At 44.1% G+C, this 17,542-nt stretch overlaps 1 protein-coding gene across 2 annotated transcripts in view; it reads right to left on the bottom strand.

The window, feature by feature from the left end:
* Positions 1 to 1,141: 1,141 nt before the first annotated feature.
* The window catches only part of VPS33A (VPS33A core subunit of CORVET and HOPS complexes), a 16,535-nt gene continuing 134 nt past the window's right edge, over positions 1,142 to 17,542 (bottom strand). Inside the window, exons 2-13 of one of the 2 annotated variants that reach the window (XM_026656974.1) lie at positions 15,577 to 15,642; positions 14,922 to 15,049; positions 13,970 to 14,159; positions 11,995 to 12,111; positions 10,634 to 10,808; positions 9,812 to 10,005; positions 5,448 to 5,574; positions 5,163 to 5,230; positions 3,555 to 3,692; positions 2,846 to 2,983; positions 2,526 to 2,694; positions 1,142 to 2,047 (exon numbers count right to left, since the gene is read on the bottom strand). In XM_026656974.1, coding sequence (XP_026512759.1) covers positions 1,854 to 2,047; positions 2,526 to 2,694; positions 2,846 to 2,983; positions 3,555 to 3,692; positions 5,163 to 5,230; positions 5,448 to 5,574; positions 9,812 to 10,005; positions 10,634 to 10,808; positions 11,995 to 12,111; positions 13,970 to 14,159; positions 14,922 to 15,049; positions 15,577 to 15,642 — 1,704 coding nt within the window. In that variant the 3' untranslated portion in view covers positions 1,142 to 1,853. The remainder of the gene's footprint in view (positions 2,048 to 2,525; positions 2,695 to 2,845; positions 2,984 to 3,554; positions 3,693 to 5,162; positions 5,231 to 5,447; positions 5,575 to 9,811; positions 10,006 to 10,633; positions 10,809 to 11,994; positions 12,112 to 13,969; positions 14,160 to 14,921; positions 15,050 to 15,576; positions 15,643 to 17,542) is intronic. The other variant, XM_026656975.1, reaches the window with a different exon arrangement.

Genomic DNA, 17,542 nt, shown 5'->3' with positions numbered 1-17,542 from the left:
AGGCTTAATTTGTCCCCAGGCCTGCGTAAGTCTGCTGCTGTGAAAAGTGATATCAGTATGTTTGTTAATAACACTTTTCACAGCAGCAGACTTACTAGGTAGCAAGTCTTTAAAAACGCAAACAAAAAAGCAAAAGAAACAACAAAAAAGCCCAGAACCCGCAGAGCACCTTATTTGTGTTTCTAGTCGGTTTAGGGCCAGTAAAGAATAGCGACAACTACATTATTTTTATTATTGAGGCTGCAAAAAGATTCAGTAAATTACAATGCTTTGGACATGTGTATGTGCCTATTTAGGAAAAATAAATAAAATAGTTTAGGAAAAATTTGTCAGTGCAGCCACCAGCATGAGGTAGTAGCCTCCCTCTGAGGCCACCAAAAAATTTATTGTGAGAACCCCGGCCTCATGCATTACAAGGGCTCTAAAGGAGCATGAGTTTGTCAGCTTCTCCTTGTTAATCAGTCATTGGTGGTTAGGAGATAAGAAATGAGTATAGTAAGCACTAGCTGGCCTCTCACCTGTGCTGTTGTTTAAGCAGCTATACAGTCCTATACCGTACAGAATCATTGCATACAACTGTGTTGGATCTTTTTCTCCTTTACTGCTCCCATGAGATGGAGGTTTCCAGCAGCCCCTTTGTCATTATTTACTGTGGATTTACATACTTATTGCAGCTTACTGGCTCTGGGCATGCAATAGCTCTTCAGGTAACAGTGACCTTCCTGGAACCTTGTATGTAAGGACAAACTAAAGGGAAAGAGGCTGTATTTGAGGAATGTAAGTGACTTCTACCGCTGAAGCTCTCCCTGTGTTTTTATTATTAGTTTACAAACCCAGCTGTTTAATCCTAGCAGGGCATTGATGACATAGCCAGAAAAAACAGATTCAGCTTGTACCGTGCAAGCTACTGCTACAATAGCTAGGCAAAGGGACCTATGCAATGCGAGAAAGAAACCAGAGACTATCATTTCCTCTAAAGCATGGCTCTCAAACTTTTTTTTACTGGTGACCCCTTTCACATAGCAAGCCTCTGAGGGCGACCCCCCCCTATAAATTAAAACACTTTTTTATATCTTTAACACTATTATAAATGCTGGAGGTAAAGTAGGGTTTGGGGTGAAGGTTGACACCTCGTGACCCCCATGTAATAACCTCACAACCCCCTGAGGGGTCCTGACCCCTGCTTTGAGAACCCCTGTGATCAAGGTGGATAGACAGCAAATGAATTTGCAATGGGAATAGTCACAACAGATAGTGTCTATCTCCCCCCAACTCCTCATACAACCAAGCACAGCTGAACTACATTTATTGCTGGGCCACTCCCCTTGAGCAGATACTGAAGAGAGGAAAGTAACAAATATTGACAGCAGCTGTGAGGGTGACTTACACCCATACCTGCTCACCAAAGCTAGAGGAAAGGGGTGAGAGTAGGAATAGTAGCATGACATTAAGAAAGGGAGAACTAAATGCAGCAGGAAAGACTTCCTGGCACAGAGATAAATTAGATTATGGGATAGTCTCCGTTGGTTGAGGCTTTGGTGATTTAAAAGACACTAGAAAAACTGTCAGTAGGACAGATCCGACAGCATAACAACAAGATTCCCCTTTAAGTTCTTTGATTTTCTAGTTCAGACAGCAACAGCTCTACGACTGGTTTTTATTTCCTCATATTCCTCTCTCTGTCAGAGTCACGCGATTATTAGGGAAGTTCTGTCTGTAACAGAAATAGAACAGAGAGCAGAGTGCAGCCACTGCATGCACTGGTGCAAACGTGATTTCATGTTCTCCCGCTGCAGTCATTTCTGAAGGCCCAATGCCAGCCTTAAGCATTTGACTGGATCTTTACATAGCTTCTAAAAAGGTGGGGGCTCCAGTTTCTCCATCAGGGATTTGATCCAGTTTGTGCCATTGATTAGTTTAGTGGTGGCAATGACATATTCTGTGCCTCCGTCTTCCATCTGAGAAAGAAACCTCAGTGCAGCAATTTCAGCGTACGTCACGCCTCCCAGAAAGAACACCAAAGTTACTCTGTTTTCTCCCTGTTGACCTGAACATTTTAGAGATGGTTACAAACGAGATGGGTGCTGAAAGGACAGTTTTAGTCTGAACTTACCCTAGGGCCAAACTGAAGCACAGATTTCAGTCAAATTACTAAGTGATATGGAGCTGTGGATAGAGCACTGAATGGGTTTTATTTCTGGGTCTGCCAGTGACCTTAGGCAAGTCACTACCTCTCTGTAGCTTAGCTTCCCTATTGTAAAATGGAGATAATACCTCCTTTGTAAATACTATGAGATTTACTGATGAAAAGGGCTATACATTACAAGAGCTAGGAATTATTTCTACCACCTTAGGGCAATGCTCAAAGGCAGCTCTCTGTACTGAAGTTGGGAAGATAATATACCAAGAATTACTACTCAAATGAACTGTACAGATGGATGCTGTCAGTCACTACATCAGACTCTGTAAGTGAATTTAACAGTAGAACTGTCCCAGACTAATCAAGTTACTCCAAAGAAGCTTACGCTTTTTTTGAAGGCCAGTAGGTAACTGCTGCCTCTCTTCAAAGTGGGGTCCTGGGAGCATCTTTAAAACTTCTTCTATGCTACGCCACCCTGGGCGAGCAAGCAGCTGTGCCAGACGCACACTTAATGGAGCATAGCCACTGTACACGTATGAAATATCATTTGGATTCTGTAGGAGGGAAATGAACAGCAGTGGAGTTTTCTACTGAAAAGTGACACTTCAGCATATTAAAATCATGCAAATGTACAAGCTGTCCCCACCCCCCCATCTGTGTCCATCTTCCAACTGGTCTGCCTATTGATAGAAGTATTCAGTTTACCTGTTCATTAACATCGTCCATCCACAGCCGCATGGTTTTCCTGATTGTTGGGTAGTTGTTTCTACTGCTTGTCTGAAGTTTTAAGAGTCCAGCCTTTTCCAGATTGTTTAAGGTCAATATATGTTCATAGCCGTAAGTCTGTAACATGAAGATTTTGCCTTTACTGTAGTACTGTCATTTATGCATCAAGAGCAAGTTCTTAAACATCACCTGGTTTTATTTCTAACACTAGACACTAACCAAACAACTGAATGAAGTTTGAAATCTACAGACAAGACACTGTCAAGGTTTGCAAGACAATGGCAAACATTTTAAATAGTGAATTCAATTAAACACTGATTTTAGGGACACTGTTTCAAAACAGCTCATAGGGGAACAAGTGAGAGTGTGTAAAGTTAAAATGAACGTTTACAAATGCCTTTTTGCAGTATGCAACAGAAAGCATGACAGTGGGCCAAAACAAAATGATATGCATGTTTTAAATGTTTAAATATATTTCACAGTTAAAAAATTAAAAAAAAAAACAGGATAGTGATTAAACACATGTAGGCCTTGATCTTGTGACGTTTTACACATGTGAATAGTCCTATTTAACTCAATAGGATCACTCATGTAAGCACAGATATGTATGGTGTGCAAATCTTTCCAAGATTGAGGCCTTAATTTGCAAGGAATATCCACATTATTAGTTAAACAGTTCTAGCCTGACCTGGAGAATCTCTCGTTTATAATGGTCCAACACCTTCTGCTTGAGTCCACTATTACACACTGACTGCAGGCAAACCAGCCTTAATATCTTGATCAGTGGATGTTTTTGAGCAATGCAATCTTCAGTGTAATTGTTGACCTATAAAGAAACAGACATCCAAGCGGTCAGCCAAAAACCTAAGTTAGGATTTTAACAGAGCTGAAAAGAAAAGCTGTTTTTGCTTTTAATGGCAAAGCAAAGATAATGTTCTCGGAAGATGCTTTTACCTCCTTGTCCATCACTATGGGAAGGGATCACAGCAGCTACATAAGCAGCTTAGATATTTGCAAAATAGCTTTGTAGCATTGGTGGTTCCAATTAACATGCTTTGTAAATGGTGTTAACAATTGATATCTATGATCCTATTTGATACACTGGACGTGTTTTGCAAACTCTCATCCTTGATTCCCCACCCACCCCCATATCATTAGAGCACTATACAGGTCAAAGAGCAGAGCACTGAAGCTGTGTCAACAGTTGCCCGTGCTGCACTATATGCAGCAGAACCACAGCATTGTAACGGTGACCTTAGTCTCCCCGTGCCTGATAGAAAATGCAGCATAGCAACTATTGCCCAGCCACACCAGAAGACAGACAGGAGGCCACGGATGCAGTTTAATTAGGTTGTAACTTGATTCACTTTAATGTCTAGGAGAATCTGACAAATTGTACAGTGCAGGGAGGAGGGGATGGGCTCCCCGCTGATGCAGATGTAGGAGCCCCCTATACTCAGCTCCCATAAAGGATATTTTCCTTCTGATCCTTTCCCAATCCAATTGATCTGATAAGCATATCCCTTCCATAGCGAGTACCTGCACTGGACATCTGCTACAAGTTTTACATATAAGTTGCGACATGATAACCTAACCCTCCTCTATTCCACCCCCTCGGGTCCTCTGATCAGCTGTGTGGAAGGTGAAAAAAAAAACAAAAACCAAAAAAACACAAAACCACACCATGCCTTGGCCAATCTGGCAGTGAGGGGAAATTCCTTCCCAGCCCCCCAGAAAAGAGGCAACAAGAATAATGGCCACAGTGTTTCAAAAGCAAACCTGGTCCTATTCGAAGTACATTGATAGGTAGGTAGGAGCTTCCAGCCAGATCCTCATAAAGAGGCCCTTGTCTTGGCTACGTGGGGTATAAATACCTCTCCTAGTCAGCAGGAAGGGCAATACAATAATCTTGGCCTGGCACCAACAGGATCCTGCCCTCCCTGTCCATCGCTGTAAGTTTTCCTCCTTTTTGGCCCTGTTACAAGGGAGCCCATAAAGGGGCAAAGCCCCTTTTCGTCCAACTCGCCAGACCAAGACACATTTATAAAAAGCCTACTTAAATTGTGCCCTCTGCATCCTAAGTGGTATGCACCACTTGGAAAGAACGTCTCCAAAAGGCACAAGGAACACACTAAAAGTTTTCGAGACTGGCATCAAATCAGAGTCAGCCATTGTCTAGGTTTCTCTGTATTAACACCCCCCCCACCACCACCACCAACTTTTTTGATAGGTGTTCTAGGAGACTGTAGTTAGAAGATAAAAATCACATAAAGGCAAGATCTTGCTCTCCACCCACCTTGTCAGTGTCTATTCCTGACATGAACTCTTGTTCCACTGTTAAATTATCAAAGAAATCTTCTGATGCTAAAAAAAAAAGTCAATAAATTAGTAAGTTGGTACTTAAACATAAGGGTTAGTTTATCTGTGTATTAAATGGCATCAGCAGAGTTGCCCAAGTATAAATAAGGCCAGTATTTTGCTCCTGGTGTCTGAATTTTTTATGAAATCAGCAAAGTTGTATCTTTGGCTGCAAGACAAACACAAGATCAACTGTAGGTGGAATACTGAAAAGGATACTTACTAGTAATGTCTTTGATTAGCTCTGCAATCGAGGTATGGTTTGCTAGAGAACTTCTTGCTGCCTGCATGTGTGGCAGTTGTGAAACAAACTGCTTGATCTCCCCAACTGTTTTAGCATGGTGTCTTTCCTAAAAACACAGCAATTATCGCTTAGAGCTTATTCATTACAATAATCAACGGCTGCTAAATCATTTAATCAAACGGTGTGTTTCTGTCTGTTTAATTCTGTACTATGTTCATTGCTTTAAGAAAAGTGGAAAGTAGTGAGCTTCATTACCCAATACTGTAATTTTGCAACACTGATCAGTTATCTTCAGTAACATCTGACCTTTCAGACAGGCAGCGTTTACAAAAATATATTGTTTCCTAGAACAGCACTGTTCATCAGTTTATAAAGCTGTTGTGTAAATGCACCATGAGAAAAACACCATTGGCATCAGAGGGATATCTTATTTTACAACAGAGGCTGCTAACCACGTTTCTCTGTGCAATTACATTAAAATAGTATAGCATCTTGCACTCCTACTGTGCCTTCCATCCAAGGATCCCAAAGTACTTCTCAAATGTTCGTTAAGCAAGCCTCAATTGCCCTCTGAGGTTGGAAAATATTACTATCCCCATTTCACAGATAGGGAGTCTGAGGCCCACAAAAAGTGAAGTTTTATTTCCTTTGGTAGATGAGAGGAGTGGCTGCTGATCCTCCACACAAATACATCTAGTAGTATCATGAGATTCAAGATCTTATCATTAAGTGTCACTGGACTTGAGATGCAGTCACTGTGACATACTATTTCAAGAGCATAGACACTGTAGCTGCCCTGCAGGGAGTTAAATCCCTAGGATGATAAGGTAACATACAGTAGATATTAAACCAATCTTACAAAATTCTACTGAACCATTTACTCGGGTGGGTCTTTCTTTTGACAGGCATGTAAAATATTAGCTTAAATCCTGATCTTTATTTCTGTCAAATATAAGGAGAATCCTTGGAGAAAGCAGAAAGAAAAGGAGATTGCAGATGTCTCACTGCTCTCCTTAGTTCTAGTTTAGAAGAGATTGAAAATCTTATGCAACAGTTTCAAACGTTTCAGGGATCTGCAATTTGCAAAGCGTTGCCTTAAACACTTTAAAAGCTACACTTGAAGGACTGTAAAGAGAAGAGGCAAAGGAAACCACAAAGATGGGACCCGGGTTGAAAGATATTACAATATTCTATCAATGGGTAGTAGAGAGTATAAAACTTCATGTCCATTAGAGAGCTGGACAAGATGGCGTAAGGAGGCAGGTTTACTGGTTAAAGCAGGGACTGGGTCAGAAATATGGGGCATTCTGGTGCTGGTACTGCCACTACCACTAACTTGTTGCCTGACTGATGGTTAACCATGTTATCCAGCTTCACCATGCTTCAGTTTCCCCACCTGCAAAACAGGGAGAACACACACCTCTCTTGCAGGGTGTAAGACTTAACTAGCATTTGTGAAGCTCTCAGCTCCTCAGATGAAAGCTGTCAGAGAAGCGTGAAGTGTTTGGTACACCCCGAGGAAGGGGAATAGAGAGAGCATTTTCCCTCTCTCCAAAACTGAATAGCAGCCTATTTATTTTGAAACAACTTTTAAAATAAGTCCCAATCGTTAAAGTCTGCCCCAAGCAATCTAGAAAACCTGGTCTGATGAAGCACAGACATCTATGAATTCTCAGTCAGAACAATCCAGACATTTGTGTTTCACCCAGTCAACCTATTCACATCTTGTCACAACGAATACAAAAGGAAGCTTTCTAAAAAGTTATCTTGACTAAAATGTAAACTATACAAATGGGCAAGTACAGGCAGGAGAGTGATAATGAAGTCTGCAATTTACAAGCCCTTCGCTGCCAAAGTACTGCTGTTTCATTATCACCTATTACATCTGACAATCTCTCATCTCTTACCTCCCTTCCAGTGTGAAGTATTTTAATCTTTGGGAGCTTCCAACATGAATACGCCAGTAAGGGTCTATTTCTGCAAGTCAAACCTGAATGCACAATTTAGATTGATATATGGTACATCTAACTGGCCTTAAGATTGGCAGAAATGATTAAAAGCAGAGGGAAGGAACACAAAACTATTAACTCACTGTCAGCACAGCGGGTCACACAGTTAAGCACGGCCTGACTTCTTTTGTTTCCTCGTTTTGCGTGTGTATTTGTTTTTAAAAGCAGGGGGCAGAGGGAGGGAAGAAGAGTGTTCAATTCTACAGCTAATGGGCAACAGCTGACAGGCCAACTGGAGTCTCACTGTTGGTAAACTGCACACCTGTAATAGGTGCCTACTGGCTAAAAGGCAACTAGTGTCTATTAGTCCTTAGCCATGTACACTCTTATTATTGTGTATTTGACTGTGGCAGCAGCTAGAAGCTGTCAGGATCCCATTGTTGTGTGTACAAAATCTAGCACAAAGAGATGGCCCAGTCCTAAAGAGCTTGCCGTTGAAGAAATCCTTAAACCAGCATAAGCGCCTCCCATTTTCTAGCCAGCCCTCCATTGGTCTTGTGCCCCACTCCTCCAGTTGCTATTTCTTTGGTTTTCCTAAAGGAGGGAGGATGATCCAGTCACTCAGATTCAATTCCCTGCTGTGTCTCCGACTTTCTGTGGGACTGTGACACCTGTACCCCGTGTTCACCACTTGTACATGGTTAGGATATCTTTTGTGCAAAGTATGCCTCATCCAGTTGAAAAGTGTGAAACAAACAGCACGTAAAATTATGAAATTTTGCTATATGATTGTTACTGAAACATGTTGTGCTTCTGGGTAACATCCACAAACCAATTTCTCAGAGACAGACACCCTAGCACGCCAAAGTACTAAGGAGTCATTACCGGCTTAATCGGACATTCTCCAGTGGTGGTGGTGGGGGAGTTGTAAACAAGAAATTTACAATTCATCTGAAGGACAGTTTGGAGCTCACATATGCAATGGAACTGCCCAGCCCCATGATTCAGCAAGGATTTTTTCAGTACAAAGGGTTGGGGGTATAAGAAGGGGAGAAAATTGTCCTTAGCCACCCTTTCCATCTCTCTGCTGCTGAGAGCAACAACTCTGAAAGAACTGAACAAAGCAGCGGAGTGGTCCCAGGCCAACCCACGAAATGCATCGCAGCACATAGTGAGACAGACCTTTTGCTTTTAAGCCTATTAGCCTTGGTAAAGTTTAGGAATTAACTGGTGTGTTTATCCTTTTATTTCTTTTGTAACCAATTCTGACTTCTAGGTCTTATCACTTGTCACCTAGCTTCCTCTAGTTAATAAACTTGTTTTACTGTTTTATTTAAACCAGTGTGTTTTGTTGAATTACTTGGGAATCTCTACTTAGGTCAACAAGCCTGGTGCGTAATCATTACCCATTGTTGGAGTGATGAATTATCTATGAGCATGTCCTGTCCAGTGGGCTACTAAGCAGTACAAGACGCACATGTCTGGGGAGCAAGGCTTGGGCTGAGGGATATGCGGGTGTGGCCCTGTGTGTAATTCATGGATGGCTGGGCATAGCAGTCACATGTTCAGCTGGGAGTGACTTTGCCTGCTGGTGGCAGAGTGAGCAGAGCCTGAACAGGCTGCTGTTCATCAGGAAAGGAGTATAAAAAGCATCCCAGGCTGGAGAGCTAAGGGGACACAGCAGTCTAGCGGTTCAGATTGCACCTTGCCGAAAGTCACTGTGACGTTCCCCAAGTCACTTAGGGTGAAATCCTGTTGCCACTGAAGTCAAAGGAAGTTTTGTCAGTGACTTCAGTAGGGCCAGGATTTCACTCTTTGTGGCTCAGTTCCCCATCTGTACAACGGGGATAACAGCATTGTCCTACTTCCCAGGGGTGCTGTGAGGATAAACACACTCCAGATTTTGAGGTGTGCAAATACTATGATAATGAGCGTAATATAAATATTAAGTCTTTTTTAGATTGTAAGCTCTTTTGGGCAGGGACAAGTCTTTATTTCTGGTATTTTTATGAAGCACCTGGCATGCTGGGTGGTGCTATAAAGTTAATAATAATGAGGCTTTAGATTAGTTTAAGATGCTTAAGCTACTTTAAGACCCTAAAGAGTTTTAAAGTGGAGATGAGCTCAAGCCAAAACCTGGAATCTGAACCACCACTAACTATGGGACAGTCTGGATCCCATGTGATCAGTTTACTGAAAACTACTAGGGAAATAAAATGCCAAAGGCTACATTCATGTAATATTAAGGTTAGGCATTGGAAGGGGTATTAGTGGATCTTAGCCTTGTTTCATGCTCAAATCTGCAGAGCAGTCAGATCCAACTCTCCACCTAGAAGGAGCAGACTGCCCAGATGACATGCTACTGGGCGGTACAGCGGTGTATACGTCCTTTACCTCAAAGGCTGCAGATATGATTTTGGCTTTCTTGCTTAGCACCGACCCCACAGCGTTGAAGTTCTTGTCTCGAATTTCAGCATACAGCTCCTCGGCAGAATTCAGCTGAAGCTTCTTCGGTTCCGTGGGGAGATCCTTGCCACCCTCACCCTGCTTCTTAGGAGCAAACTTTTCAGGAGGGAGTTTCACATAAGCTACCAACACAGCAAGAAAAGAAATGACAAATTAGAGCTCAAACCCCAGTACTTAAACTGACCAACCAACCAAAACCTTTCCCCAAGCAAGAGGCAGCTCTAGCTTAGTGTGAACACCTATACTACAACTTGGAAGAAATGTTACTACATAGAAGATGATTTCCCCTAATTCGAAAGGGTAGAAATTCCTACTAGCTATATGTAAACAAAGAGGCCTATACAGAGATCTATATAGTACCAGAGAGATGCCTTCTGCTCACCCTCATCAATACATTAGGTGGAAGTTACCAGCTCCACAAGCTTCTGGCCCTACAGTTTTCATGATCCCATGAAAAGTGCCCTAGGATCACTAATGTCCATGTACAGCTGACATCCCACAGACTCACACGTAGCAAAGAGCATTGTGCTCAACTCATCTTCTTGGGAAGGATGAAGCACTGAGCTCACCTTGTTGGGATTGAAACCAGGGTTTCAAATTACATCAGGCATCTAAGCCACCCCTTTGTAGGTTCAGCTAAATTATTCTCACCTTCATCCCAAATTCCACTTGGCACCTGCACTTTATTCTAGCACTCAGGAATTTTATTTTACTCCACTAGTTTCACTGTCCATGTTTTGCGGCACTTACTATTTTGAATTCCATATATTTCATCAATAAGGCCTTCGTATGTAAGCTGAGTAGCTAGAGGCGACAACAGGTCTACATTGCGGTCAAGCAACAAGAGAGTATCAAAGACGGGAAATATTGAGTTCTGGCCTCCAGGGAACTCTCGCTTCATCCTGATCATCATGTTAGCCACATGCTGGAAATAAAACATTTGGTTCGTTATGGCTCAGACCATGAAGGGTGGCTATGACAACTAGCATTAGAGACATATGATGTACAAAGACAGGGAAAGAAGTGCATGTTTAAGAAGTAAACGGGAGGAGAGGCAAGCTATGTAACTGGTACGAATGGAGGAAGGGCCATTAAGAAACAAACCAAACTATTCTACGACAAGAAACTTGCTAGTTTAGTCTGACAGAATGGTCACAGAACCTGAACTCTGCATTCAGTTCCAGATGCCTCCTTACTGAAAGAGGTATTTATGAACTGCACGGAGTTCAGAGAAGAAGAACAAAAATGATCTGGTAAGAGGGACTGAATTATGGGGAGAGAGCAAAAGGACACAACACACGTAACTTGACTAAGTGATGAATAAAGATGAAGGTATATAAACCCTTCAGCTATCAGTAGTCGGTTAACTCCAAGGAGGGAGGGGAATTATTTAGAGTGGTTAAGAGTCTAACTAGGAGAAAAGGGATGAAGTTAGGTCAAATATCAAGGAATCTTCTTGACAGTGAAATCTATTGTCTGTGGAACTGTCTCCCATGGGAAGGCGTGCAAGCCCGACTGCTTGGGATATTTAAATTAAATTACACAAAGCACTAAAGAGGTACAGCAGACAACATTCATGCATTGGTCAGGGTCAATAGGTCTATAGGTCTTTATCAACTCTAATTTACTCCTAGATTCATGGACTTTAAGTCAGAAGGGACCATCGTGATCACGTAGTCTGACCTACTGCACACTGCAGCCACAGAACCTCACCCACCAATTGCTGGGATTCCAACAGCAAAGTGTTCATGAAAACCAAGTGAACAGGACAAACTCCAGTGAAATACAGACATACATAACACCACCACGTGTCAGCCTCTCAGCAGCCAGCTGGGGAGGGGGAGAAGAGATCTGGGCAGGCAAAAAGAACGGTAGGGAACATACTTATAACCACGTTTCTTTAGGGGAGCAGGGCTCGTGAGAGTAAAACCTGCAGTGACAGATTGACTGAGAATTGTTTCAACCAACAGGAGCCCAAGCAGCAAAATGCAGCTCGCGATCCACAGGATCAATAAACCCAACACACATTAGCAGCAGCTACAAAAACAACCACCACCAAAAACAAAAGGATTTATCGTCTTAGAAACACAGATGTTTTAAATTTGTTTTACCCGTGCACAATCCCCCTTCCCGAAGATCTGTGGGATAGTTCCATAGAGCGCCTGTAAGGTCATCAGCCCCTTGGCTGCATGGTACAGACTTGTCTGGTCATTCTCCAAGTAACACTCCTAAATGACAGGGAAAGGAAGGTTACAGAAACGGAGGATATTTAATTAGCCTGATCTTAAAATAGAACCTGGCTGAATTGGATGGCTTGAGGGATTGCTAAAAGGATACAGAGCCTTTCACCTTCAGGTCACTGGTTCAAATCTGGCCCAGGTCTTAGTGATCCAAAGTCATTACTCGCTATTGCTAATGGCTGCTCAGTGAGCACTGGGATACCAGTTTGTGCTTCAGTGCAGGCCCCAGGGGGCAAGCATGCAGGTCACAAAACCATCATTATAGTCAGCACTAGCTGTCAGACTGAAGGGTTGTCTGTGTGAACAGTGAGTGCACAACGAGCTGGGGTGTAAATCTACCCCACACTAACCTGCTGCGCACCAACTGTCCATAAGGACCCTGTTACCACGCACTAAAAGTTCCCCAGTGAGCTTTGATCTACCCCACTTTCAAAGCTAGTGTGCAGTAGATTTATTCCCCAGCTTGCCCTGCACCAATTGTTTGTATATACAAGCCCACAGACGACATTCCAGGAGTGAATGAACTATGGAGACTAAGCTAGGCCTTCCTGCCCTTCTACATGTGGTCAGGGTTGAGGACTCTTTCCCCGCCTCCTTCCCTCCCACCCCCCCATACATGTTCTGTGGTTAAATAGGACAGTGAGCTCCAGCAATGCCAACTAGGGATGTTTCCAGCACTAAACTCACTTTAAAAAGTGAGTCAGAACATGAAAGTGATTGCTACAGCTCACCATGCTATTTAACCGTCCTTACAGTCCACATACAGCATTGCAGTGCAGGCTGGTTGTTTAGAGACATGCACAGAACAATCAAAAATTCAGTTTGTGAGAAAAAATGACCCTGAGATTAAGCCCAGTGGCCTCCTCCACAGAGGAGAGACACCTTAACAGTGAGAAGAATTCAAGAGGAGGGGGACGATTATAGCTGGTGCCAGGAACTACGAGTAGTTTGATTACTCCTCCTGGAAAAACTGCTGCTGTGACACACCAGCCGGCAGTCCAGCAACAGGACTGCAAAGCAGCAACTTTCATGTGTGCCAGCAACAAGGGGAGCTGGATTCACAAGCAGCACAACTCCGCATCCTGGGGGCTCTATCTGCTCAGAGCGATTAGAGTTAATAATGACTATTGGGGAACTGTTATGAGATCAAAGCCGTTATTTTAGAAGTCTCTAGCCAATGTGTTGCTCCTAATTTAATGCAGCAGAATAACAGAGCTGAAACAACAAATCTCTTTCCTGTGACTTGGTCAATTAGAAAATGTGTCACCAAGCTGGCAAGTTTTATCATGTCCGGACATCCTCTCTGCTGCTCACACAGGGATAGATTCAATACACTAACAAGGGGAGATGGCTAAAGAAAGCCTCACACGGACTTAATGGCACTACGTGTGATATGCTGGCAATGCAGGATATATACACAGCACTGTTGCCCATCTTAAAACAAGTGTTAAGTCTTTGCACTGCTCTGGGGTGACACACCCTAACAATTACAATTTACCCTTCTGTAGCATATTTGACACAGGAAGCTTCAAGTTCTTTATAAAGATTAGTTATTTAAGCCTCACAAATCCTGTTCACACAAGTATTACCCCATTATACAGATGGGAAAACTGACACAGCCTGGTGAAGCGATCGGTCCTCGGGTGCATCGTGGCATTCAGAAACAGACCCCAGGAGTTCTGACTCCCAGTCCACTGTTCTACTAGAGTCCGACCACATTCGCTCTGTAACTCCTTTTATTGCCCTGTGGCTACTTGGTCTGAAAAGTGCTTTGAGATCCTTGGATGACGGATGCAACACAAACATGCAAAGTATCTTTTTCCTCAAGGCATAAATCAGCACTTACTTTAAATGCACTTTCAGACTCCATGGATAGCAAGTCTCCATCAAACGGAATGAGGTCCATACTGTACTGTTCTCTATGAATGAAGGATCCCAGAACGCCCTGATCCTTCAGCCGTTGCTCGCACAATAGGCTGCGACGGGGCACAAACAAGATGTGGAAGTCCCTCAGCGGAGAGCGAACTCTGTCTTCACTGGAAGAGAATCAGCTTAAGTTGTCATAAGAATGATCACCGTAACACAGTATATACTGACGTTGGTTACTCAGATCGGCAATACAGAAGACAAAGGGGGCACTGAATGGAAGCAAGACAAAGTTCCTGACTGATACTTTCAAGTACCTTATAAATAACGGCAACCCTACTCACAGCCTTTTATTTCGGAATATTTTGTACAAATCGACACCCTTACAGTGAAGGGGATGGCTCAATAGTTAAGCAGTAGGTCTGTAGGCTAAGCAGCTCAGCAATACTTATGCTGCCCAGAGCTACAGGTTCAAATCCCAAGCAGGGTTGACTTGGCCTTTACCTTTTGCAGTTGACTGTGGGTGGATCTTTCAAACAAGAACTATCTGCTCTGATGAACATGAATGGTTCCAGGGCAATTAAAAAACTGAGTAGAGATTTTTCCTGGTGTCCTTAACCAAAAATTTCCCCCTCTCCATCCTGTTGCTAAGCACCTGCTTCCCATCCTCCAACCCCAGGAATGACGGCATTTCAGTGATGCTGTAAGTATGGGCCAATTCTGATCCCCGTCATGCCGAGTTGCGTAGCAGTTTCACACTGAAGTGAAAGATTTATTATTAGTGAGTGGGCTGAAATCTGCCCAATTTATTTCACTCATAACTTACATCTGGTATGAACCTGGGGGGGGAAAGAAAAAAAAACATTAATCCCACTGCACCACCACAGCTCTGGGAAGCAGCTGTTGTCTTTCCACTGAAACACCAACTGTACCTGAGCACATTTTCAGCAATTATATCCATTAACTCTAGCCTGGGCCTGACAAAGAAAATAATATTCTTGACATCAGCTGGGGGCAGACGGCCCGCCTTGAGGGTGAACATCTTCTCCACCTCATGTTCCTATGAGGAGACAAAAATGGTATTCAATCCAGGTATTCAATCCAGGTATTCAACTCCTGTTATTTTGAAAACTGGTTTCAGAAAGGGCCACATCAGCTGAAATTGATCCGCTAGTTGTTACTGTGACGCCTTATCCAAGGATAGCAACACGGATTTCATCTTCAATTTCAATATGCTGATTATGTAAATTATTAGTTTACTGCATTACACCACCATTAAAGATGGAGGTTCTGCACATCTGGTCTGTGGGAGGCGAGTTGGCAGAAGAGCAGTAAGTGATATTCCAAAAGACAGAGTCTGTTCTTGAAGCACATTTTTATTTCTCGGCTATAAGGCAACAATCTAAGACTGGCAAACCATGGTGACAGCACTGGACAGTAAGAATTAGGGTTTGATAGGCAAAAACTAGGACAGTTTACAGAAATTGGGCTAACAGTCTCTAGAGGCCATTATGAGACTGAGGGTCCAAATAGCTTTTGAGAGTCTGAGTATTAATAAGAACAACATGAATGCCATGTAGGGCTTACCTTTAAAAGTGAGTATTGTGCAATTAATCCAAAGGGTCCTGTGAGGTACTCATCCCACACTATTGCCTAGGAAGAAAAAAAGCCACTGAGAAAAGTCAGTTGCCACAAAGGGGAAAGAAAACCTTGTTGAAGGTGAGATGCCCCCAGAAGCTCAAACATTTGCTTTCTGAGGAAGTGTGGATTTTAAAAGACAGTCATGAATTAATGAGCAAATTTCAACAATCCTTTGCTCATCTCTAGTTCCTTTCATCAGAGGAGCACAACGTGCTTCATATATGCTAATTAAACCTCCCAAGAGATTTTTACTGAATAGGAAAACCATGCAGCCTTGCATCAGTGAGTCTAGCAAAGAGGAAAATGACAAGGAATTGGGATGGCTGGACTCTGGGGCAAATTTGGTGTAGCTGCATTGACTATCCTGAAGACAGTGGAGTTCCACTCGGTGCAAGTACAAAACCTGACCCAGTGTCATGGTCAGCCAGTTTAGCAGGGCACCTGGTAAGAGCATTAAGTGAGCTTTCTACTTGCCCTAGTGAAGACACGTCAAAGGCAAAATTTCCTGTGCAGTGACTGGCACATGCTGGGCTCTGCCTGCCTTACCCCCCCGAGGTGGCTACATTTTAATGATGCTGCACAGCATGGACATGGTTTGCAAAGCTGCCAAGAGTCAGCAGTCCAAGCTCTTGTAACCATTTGTCATGACCTCTTTAGCCATTGCCCAGCATGGCTGCTTTTCACTAAACTCCTGTTCTTCATGTACCACAACTCCACTCTTACCTGACTCTACCCTCACGGCCGCCTCCTCCCTCTGCCTCTCCCTATCTGTCCTCCGCTAACTCCACCTACCACTCCCTCCCAGAACCTCCTGAACTCATCTGGCCTACAGAGCAGTCCAGATGCCACAACCACACCCCCTGCACGGTCTTCTGACTGTCCTTGAGGCCTACAGGGCAGGGCCTCATTTGCTTGGCACATTCTGACCATAGGACAGCACAGCACTGGGGCCAGCCTTACACAATGACTCAGTTTCTAGCCTGAGTTTGCAACGTGTTTTGGGATAATTTATTACCACCCTTGAGTGGGCCTGTGCAGTGATGTTGCCAGGGGCTCCGGAGGCTCTTTACTCCAGGGGTCCCTAGAGCGCACAGAGTCTCAAAGAAGCAGCTGGGCTGTTCCTAACATCTCTTCCTCTGCATGGAAGCGTTAGTCCCATGTGAATGCGAGTGACACTGAGTGGCCGAGAAAGGAATATTCCCTATTTTAGTTTGGATGCGTTTCCATATGGGATGTCTGGATGGGGCTAGCTAAGGTCTAGAGCCCATGAGGCAAGGTGCATTTACTGGAAGTCTGAAGCGCCTGGAGATGCTGAGATAGAAGGGCCTGGAAAGGGTATCCACTGTTATTGTTGGCTGTTTATCAGGGAAAATATCTGCAGAGCAGGAAGGCCCGTTTGGCATCTCAGGGCAGGGCCACCCCCTCCCAGGTTGTCAAAACTACAGACTAGGGCCGGGATGAGAAGAGGAGTCACTTCCCCAGCTCCTGAGAAGAGCCCCAAAAGGATCCTACAGCTGCAGATGGGGGAAGAGAGACCCGAGCACCCCATGATGCTCTCAAAACTACAGTCCGGGGGAGAGACATGGCAGCCGCCCCCCAGCAGGAGAAATACCCCCGTGAGTCTTGGAGTCAGAGCTCAAATCGAGAGGAGGTAAAGTAGGGGGCGGCCCCAGAGCCGGGGGGGGGGGGGGGGGGGGGGGGGGGGACCGGAGCCGGACAGGGGGAGGGGCGCGGTCCCGCAGCCGGAGAGGTCGGAGCGGCAGAGGGGAGGGCGGCCCCTGCAGCCAGGGGTCTCGGAGCCGGACGGGGGTACGGGGGTTGTCCCAGAGACAGCAACTTAGGCCCCCGTTTGGCCGGGCCGGGCTGGGCCCCTCACCTTGGAGCCCGCGCACTTGTCCAGGAACTCGCGCAG

This window comes from Terrapene carolina, unplaced genomic scaffold, assembly GCF_002925995.2.
Source record: "Terrapene carolina triunguis isolate 2854851 unplaced genomic scaffold, T_m_triunguis-2.0 Scaffold234, whole genome shotgun sequence".
NCBI classification, from domain to species: domain Eukaryota; kingdom Metazoa; phylum Chordata; order Testudines; family Emydidae; genus Terrapene; species Terrapene triunguis.
Note: the sequence above shows the minus strand (reverse complement) of the source record. Positions and strands in the feature narration are given on the sequence as shown.